Below are 8117 nucleotides of genomic sequence, written 5' to 3'. Positions count from 1 at the left end.
GGGGTGTTCTTCATCCAGGCCTCAAAATACGTAGCTAAGAAAAAAATACTATACACTGTTAAACAGGTATTGGTTTGAGCTGTGAGACAGTAACAGAACCATTAGCCCACAATACACAACCTGTTCCCCCACATGAGACCACACTGACACAGATTGGTCCCACTTTCAAACCAGTATTACTAATACAACACTGCGTTTGTATGTGCTGAGAAACTAGAACACACCTAAACCAAGACATGAAACGTTTTGCACATAAACCATATGTAATGTAAAGAAAGGTGTGAGGGAACAATCAACACATCCTGTACAAATAGGTTTCTGCTTCCTGTTGTGTGATCATTTTTAGCATTGGGGGGAAATTCTGATGTTTTTTTTCTCTCATTCAGTCTTTACTTAAAATATTTGAGTTTATTTGAATACCCCCTGCTATTGAATGGGTATTGCCTTTTCACATATTAATTCCAAGCAGGAAATGTTGCATCTTTTTGGAAGAAGAGTGGTTTTCAAAGCCATCAAATTCTTAGCGACCCCAAATTTGACCTGACCTCTGCTGAGGGTGACAGCGGTGCAGCATGGATGAAGATGGACTATTCCTAAGAGCCAATTACACCCACAAATCTGTCATCATCCTCACCTGAAAGACGAGAGGCAGATGCAGGAAGAGAGACAGACAGAAGGAGAGACGGACAGAAATAAGTGGTTTGTGACGGGGATGACGATGATGACGGAGGGAAGAGGACACGGGATCACAGAGAGTGCCTCATCCTCACCTGAGCCAGTTGCAGCACCTCCAGTCACCCTTGGCAGACGTCCACAGCCAGACACCAGCGGGGAAAAGGTCAGCCAGAGGCCATGAGGTCCCACCACAAGGCAAAGCTCTCCTCAATCCCTCTATACACACACGCATACACTCACTATTTCTGTTCTCATTCCACATGCCCCCTTGACCTCACTATTAAAACACAGGAGCAAATCTCCTGATTGGTCACAGCAGCTCAGAAACAAATGATGCCAAATACCTGACTCCTGTATGGCCTTTTCTGCCGGGAAGCAGGCATTCCACTTGTGCAAATATATTTCGATACTGGAAATGGTTTGCAACAGTGCACAGGTTAGGGGTAGTTAGATCTTTAGAGTTGTTTAGAGGTTTCGAGCCAAAGACGACATTTCAGTGCTTTGCATGCGAAAGGATCAAACCTTGAGAGGCCGACTACGTGCAGAAGTTCGCTGTAAGACTATCTGGTTAACTTGTGGCATAATAAAACTAAAAATAAATTAATTTCTTTTTTTCTCTCATCTGAGCTTGATGTGGGTGCCTTTTTTTTAAAACTCCTGCATCCTGTTATTATCGCAGATTGTAACAAATTAGCATCAGCGCGATCTCTTTTGCTTTGTTTTCTTGTACGTTTTTGGAGGGCTTTAAAGGGTAAAAATGATGCTGAAAGGCAAAGATTCTCCTTGTTTTACCACATTTACATTTAGTATTTTTTTTTCTGCTTAAATGTGTAAGTCAGGTACTATAAACACGGCTGTCCAGGCTCACTGTGGAAACACGTCACTTTCACCATTTTCACCAGAGTTTCTTCACAAGTCTTTCCTAAATTCTTGATTCAAATGTGATCCTTTAGAACTTACTGCTTTTTTTTCCATATTCACATCATTTTCATGATTACCAGTTTTTAAATGGGATCATTGTAGCTAAAAAAAACAAAAAACAAATACTTAACATTCTTTTTAATCTTTTGCCTGTTCTGCTGCGTTTACGTACTTATTTAAAAAAATTTGATGTGCATTCTGAGATGGAAGATACGGCAGATGTACTTTTTCATTGCAGATTTCATTAAAGCCAACGTGTCACGAACTGCTCTGCATACACAGAATAAAACATCATGCAAGCAAAGAGAACTGACGTGACTCTAACCACTGTAGCTGCGTTGATGTGAAGAAGATGCCGCTTGTAGATTACTGGAAGGTTAATGATGGTAAAGAAAAATGAAGGGGGATAACATGCAGGAAATTCTTCAATTGAGAACTTGATGGCGTCCAAAGTCATACTCACTGGATGAATGGAATAAATCATATATGCATCATGTCTTGGATTGCATGTATGGTGATAACTTCCCAGCTTTAACAACACTAATCACCCACTACAGTGTATTACTGAGCTCTGCAGCCCTGCATTGCAATCTTTCATATTAATATCAGCTCGTTATCTTCTTTTCTCTCCTTCCTGCTTCCTTACACAGGCCACTGTCATGCAGTCGCACTAACAGCCCTAAAACTCTACTTTGAGTGCGAGCTGTGGAAATGTCACGAGCAAAACTGATCACTTAATAAACTGACGGGCAAAATGATATTAAAGATGAAGGGAACTTTATCCACTCTGCGGTTCAGAGGTTGAAACAAACACATACAGTAGTTCCTCTTTTCCACTCCTGCTTAACGCTTTAATCATTTCTCACTACTAGAGGTGATACATTCAGTGAGGTTAACTCAATGTTTAGAAGTGTTCATTAACTTTTTTTCTTTAAAGGGTGTTGTACACAGCCATGTGGCTATTTTTTATATATTACTATGTGGTATTGTTATATGTATATGATTGTAATATACAGTATTTCTCAGCTTAAATTAATATCAGCCTGTATTTGTTATCTGACTTAATTATTAGTCATTATTAGGATGCAAGAAAAATGCCTGAAACGATGCTTCTTCCTGTTGGGTCCTTCTCGCTCAGTGTACGACAGATGTTTTTTTGTTGCATGTCGGTCGCGATGTGTTTATGTATTTGTCGGATGACACAAAAGCCACTTGAGCCCATGGTGCCCCGCGCATAGTGGCCTGTCTGACCCTGCCATTTGATTTGTTCCTCCATTGCTGCTGTTTATTCCTTCACTTCCTGTTTGTGCTCAACTGACCTAAGAGCTGTTCCTGTGAATGCTGGGTGAAAAAAAAAGAAAAAAAAAAAAAAAGGTGGGCGTTACTAGATGTGGTTGTGGTGGGTAGGTGAGTGGGTGGGGGTGTGTGAGCATGTGTCAAAGATCACACAGCACAGAGGCAGACAGAAAAGACAGCTCTCAACCACAGCTAACATGTCAACAGAGATTAAACTAGTTTATTATTTTCAAAGAGGAAAAAAAAAATTACGAAACAAAAAAGCAGTCATATTTTACACTAGTGATTATTATTAAATTTTTTACAACCATTCAGTCTGCATAACATAAAGAAATAATTCTACATCTTTGTTTCTTTCGTATTTTTGGTACTCTGATTTATACATACAAATAACAAATACAGGAACTTTTTTCACAATGCATATAATCTGTGGGCAGGAAGAAAGTCTTTCAGGTGAGCGAGTGTGTGCGAGTGTGTGCGAGTGTGTGCGAGTGTGTGCGTGTAAGTGTGTGTGTGTATGTGTGTGCTTGTACGTGCGCGCTTCAACACAAACCAATTGCCCGAGACCTATAGCACATCCAAAAAAAAAAAAAAAGAAGAAGAAGAAGAAGAGAGATGCCTGCAGCCGGAGCCGCTGACTCTCTGCAAACTTAATGCAACACAATTCATGCAGGCAAAAACCGAGGCCTGCCCTTTCTCAAAAGTCTTTCCCTCACCTCCTCCTCCCTTTTTTTTTTCTTTCCTCCGGGACTCGGAGGCAGCCTCTCCTCACTCCTCCAGTGGCAAGTCTCTCCACCTGCTGCGACTCGTACCCTTCTTGTTGTTAGCTGCCCAGGGGCATGTTTCCTTTTTTTCTTACTTAATTAAAAAGTCTTCATTAAATGTACTGTATTTCATACAATTTGTACAAATATATTCAACGTCTGTCTCTCCTCATCTTCAGCAGAAGAAGGAGGAGAAGAGGGAGAGGAAGCAAGGGAGCGGGAAGGGGGTGGGGGTGGTGGTGGTGGGGGGTTCCTGTTACACAGGTGCAAGGTGAAGAGAGTAGGGTTTGGACATTGAGGAAGAGGGCGTCACAAAAGTTCTTTTAATGTCAGTTTTTTGTGATGTCAAGTGTGGAAAAATGGCTTTTTGTACACAAATGGAGCTCCTTATCGTGTGGATCAGCTGGGAGGACAGCCTCAATGTGGTGGTGGCAGCTCGGGGAGGAGGGAAAACAAAAAAACGTCCCCCTGGAGGTCGGTGCGCCACAGTCAAGTCAAGTCTGCAAAGCATTCACATCGCAGAGGTACACTTCGATTTTTATAAAAAATAAGATACAACTGAGGAGAACAGGAGCCTAAAGCCTGTCGCACTCACACGCCGTGGCTCGGCGGTGAAACTGGGGAGCTTAGATCGGACCGAGAAGCAGTTTGTCGTTTAGGATATGGAAGCAGGGCAGCAGAGGTACCGAAAGGTGCGGTGGTGGCGAGGCTGAGGATTCAGGAGTGGTGCACCGCGGGGAGCTCTAACCCATGGCTGTGACCATACTGGAAGGGTGGTGCGGGGTGAAGGGGAGGCTCGAGGAGGGGTGCATGGGTGTGGGGGTGGTCAGCATGTGGCCGGAGTGCGAAAAGGGGGGGAAGGATGACATGTGGCGGGACAGAGCGGCCGGGCTGAATGAGCTGGTCTTGTCCATCAGGCTCTTGGAGAAGTCGTCCATGTTATCTTGGGCCTTTTTGCTCTTCTTTGACTTGCTGGACATCTTCCTGTTCCTGGTCTGGATGCCTTCCTTCTTCATGGTCAGAGGTCGGTTGATCTGCTCTCGAAAGGAGAAAGAAAAAGATGGCAGATGAGTATTTGGTCCTCGTGAACATTTCACATGAGATACGAATCTTAAAATTTAAGATTCCAGTATGAGATTTATATTAAAGCAAAACAAACCGTAAGTGAGGGGTGTCACAGAGTTTCAGAGTAAATAAGAAAAATGTGGTGCACAAAGAGCTTTTTAGTTCTCTTAGAGGCAGATTTTGGGGTTTTGGACAGACATAATGATATGTAATGGAGTCCCATTACGAGGCGAATCAGGCTGTCCCATCCCGAAACACAAGATTGTTTATCTATACTGTGAGAATGTGTGTTTGTGTGTGTGTGTGTGTTGGGTCGGATATGAATGTTGATTCCTATAAGCTGGACTGTATCTAAGGCTGTAGCTATGCCAGGAAGAGAAAAGAGAGAAAAAGGACAGATGAAGGGGAGGAGGGGGGTGCAGGGAAGATGGAGAGAGCGTGTGCAGAACACAGACGGAGAAGAGTCTGGCAGCTAACGTGCAGCCGGTCAACCACAGAGACACATGGCCATGACGACTGTCAGCGTCGGCCAAGTCCTTCTCTCCACCCTCCTTCTCGACCGCGTGGCCGACTCTTGGCCAAAATGGCCCCAGCTGCCATATTCCAGCATAGGTTTTAGCGAGGAATGAGAGCTGGATGATGGAATTCCGACTGTGGGCAGGATTATGAGGGAGGTGGATGAGGCCGACTGGCTTCCTGATCTTTCTCAGTGGTTCTTCCCGGGGAAATGGGAACAGGGATTTCTCGAGCTGTCTGAGACATTGGCATTTTTCGCTGACTCTTTAAACAGCGGCCTCGATGATTAGTGGAGGGCACAGATCTGTTTTCCCCCCAGTGATGTGGGTTTCACTCGCTAAGCTTTGACTCCATACTGGGTGACCTTCTCTGCCTTGCGTGCCCTGATTCCAGTTCTAGGGCATGCTACACCCACCGAAAGCCAGTCTAGCCTCCGCTCTTTGATGCTGAGATGTCTACCGTCTCGCGAAACAATTCTTGGGCCTTCAGCGTGTGCTTGGCCACCAATACCCGAGCATATAAAAAAAAATGCATTTGAGTCAATGGCCCCCACTGAATGCACAGTGCAAGCTCTCACATCTTCCCTCCAAAAACCAGCAGCTAACCACCTGAAACCTCAGCGTCCGTACAGAAGTGTGAGGACTGTACACCTCTCAGAAATATAAAGATGAGAAAGACACCTTACAGGCACAGTGAGAAAACCCCTGATTACTCGGAGTAGGCCGTCTATGTTTTGGGTGTTAACACAACCTTGTGTTTGTGGCAACTTTTCTGTTTTCACAAGCTTCTTATCTGAGCTTACGGGACAACAGACTGCTACCATCAGGTGTTTTGTACGCTCACACTTACACACATTAGGAGCCCATGCAGGCCAGCGGGGACTCCACTAAATTCTCCATGAAGAATGTGGAATTTGTTTCAAAGGGAGCAAACCCCAACAGAAGTCTGGATTTACCAAAATAAACTAATTTCATAATTACACCAAGGTCGGGGTCAGTTCAGATGCTAATATGTAACGGGGAAATATTATTCTACTCTCCTTTTAACCTTGGTCTGAATCTGCTTCTGCACTGCCTCACAATGTGCCAAAAGTAACATGGGAAAATGATTTAACAGAGAGCGCTTGCGTGACAAGCTGGCCAGCAGAGCAGGATACTCTTCCCCTTATGCACAGGGGTATAGGCAACCTCTATCTGTTGTCTGTACAAGGTGGAGGAAAATTACCTACATGTGGCCTCAGAGCAGTTATCCTGCTTATTATTATTATTAGTTTCAGCCACAATGGCAGTTTGATTAAAAGTGACAGCTTTGTGCACAGGAGAGGAGAGAGAGGGAGAGATAAACGCGTCCCTGGGGTTTTCAGATTGAGGATGTGAAATGATGTGGCGAGGCACTAACCAACCCAAAACGAATCAGACGGATTGGTGGTCAGAGGGGGGACTCAGAGTCCCTGGCGCGCATGGAACCAAAAGGCTAGAAATAGAAGAAGAAGAAGAAGAAGAAGAAGAAGAAGAAGAAGGGGGGAAAAAACGGTCTAAAAAAAATTAATCGAATTTTAATTAAGCCCCTTCTTTAATATTCAAAAGCAAGGCGGCTGCGGGCTTAGTTCACTTAGGTCTTATACATTTTAGATTCGCACTTACTGCCAATAAATCATATTAATTCTACAGTATTTGTTATCGCCGTGCCCCGGAAATTCTCTGCAGGGACAAGTCAGATGAAATATTCAAAGGGAGAGAGGGGAAGGTGCCCAGCAGGACGTGATGGGAGAGAAATAAAGAAGGCAGATCTGAGGAGAAGGGGGACATAGATGGGAGCTGGACGAATAAATATTGGAGGCAAGCCTCGATAGTTATGAGAGATATCCAGTGAAGGTTTATTACTCACATTGTGCAGTTTAAAGTACAGGCCGCAGGCGTTGCACACCGGGTCCCCGTTGGCATTTCTCCGCCACAGCGTCGTCGTTGTCGTCTGACAGTTTGCGCACGACGTCCCTGCCCGCCTGGCTGCCGACTGCACGACGCAGACAGGCCAAAAAAAGGGAAAGGGGAAAGAAAAAAACATCACATGACCACTCAATGACCCAATCATCACTGAGGTTTATTCTAACAGCTTTAATACCATCATTCAGGGCTCGTTTTAACACTTAAATATGGCTTAAAAAATACACACACTAGTTAACTTTGCTTACGCGAAATAGCCATGTGGCACTCATTAAGAGGGATTTGCAAGGATATCTGTGGAATTTTTAAGTCATCGGGATAAATTGGTGTAAATTCAGCAGCCCTGTATCCATGGTATCCTCGATTGATTTAACAAAGAAACAACACATGCATTTTCTATTATACCTGCTTAAATACAGTCTTTAATTTTTCACTCCAGCATTGCGCAAAGCTGCTTGAAACATTCAGGAAGCTTTTATTTTGGCAGTATATACCTTGTATATCTCTACCCAGTGCATTTTCTTTTGCATTTAGTGCAAGCTGAATTTTTTTTTCAATGAGGAAAGAAATAAATTTAAAAAAAGAAAACAGGGTTGCTTTCACCCGGGGCTAAAAATAGCCACGTAGAGCTCATACCTCCTGGAGAATAAATATTTACAGAACACATAAAAGCAGGGCCTTGAAATGGGAGAGCTATTAAATGTGATTAAATTAACCCCCTCCTTAAAAAAAAAAAAGCCAACACGTGACGTCAGACAATGGAAAGGAAAAGGAAGGAGATGAAACGTATAGATTTGGCATCTATTAAACGTAAAAGGCCTCGTCTGGAATGTATGCTTTGGATTCTTCCAATATGCGCACAAAATATGAATACATGATGCGGTGAAATGAACCACATGGCAATAATTGCACGCCAGTTAAAAGCACACGGTTTGGA

The 8117-nt window shown here is 43.6% G+C and overlaps 1 protein-coding gene across 10 annotated transcripts in view; it reads right to left on the bottom strand.

Moving 5' to 3' along the window:
* Nucleotides 1–3085: 3085 nt before the first annotated feature.
* The window catches only part of gata3 (GATA binding protein 3), a 16627-nt gene continuing 11595 nt past the window's right edge, over nucleotides 3086–8117 (bottom strand). For 9 of the 10 annotated variants that reach the window (XM_042220141.1, XM_042220140.1, XM_005921007.3 and 6 more), the window contains 2 exons: nucleotides 7125–7250; nucleotides 3086–4690 (listed from right to left, as the gene is read on the bottom strand). In XM_042220141.1, the coding sequence (XP_042076075.1) occupies nucleotides 4400–4690; nucleotides 7125–7250 (417 nt within the window). In that variant the 3' untranslated portion in view covers nucleotides 3086–4399. Of the gene's footprint in view, nucleotides 4696–7124; nucleotides 7251–8117 lie in introns of all 10 variants that reach the window. The other variant, XM_042220143.1, reaches the window with a different exon arrangement.

Source organism: Haplochromis burtoni, unplaced genomic scaffold, assembly GCF_018398535.1.
Source record: "Haplochromis burtoni strain Fernald_Lab_line unplaced genomic scaffold, NCSU_Asbu1 Contig_44, whole genome shotgun sequence".
Lineage (NCBI taxonomy): Eukaryota > Metazoa > Chordata > Actinopteri > Cichliformes > Cichlidae > Haplochromis > Haplochromis burtoni.
The sequence above is the reverse complement of the archived record's forward strand: the minus strand, read 5'-3'. Positions and strand labels throughout refer to the sequence as shown.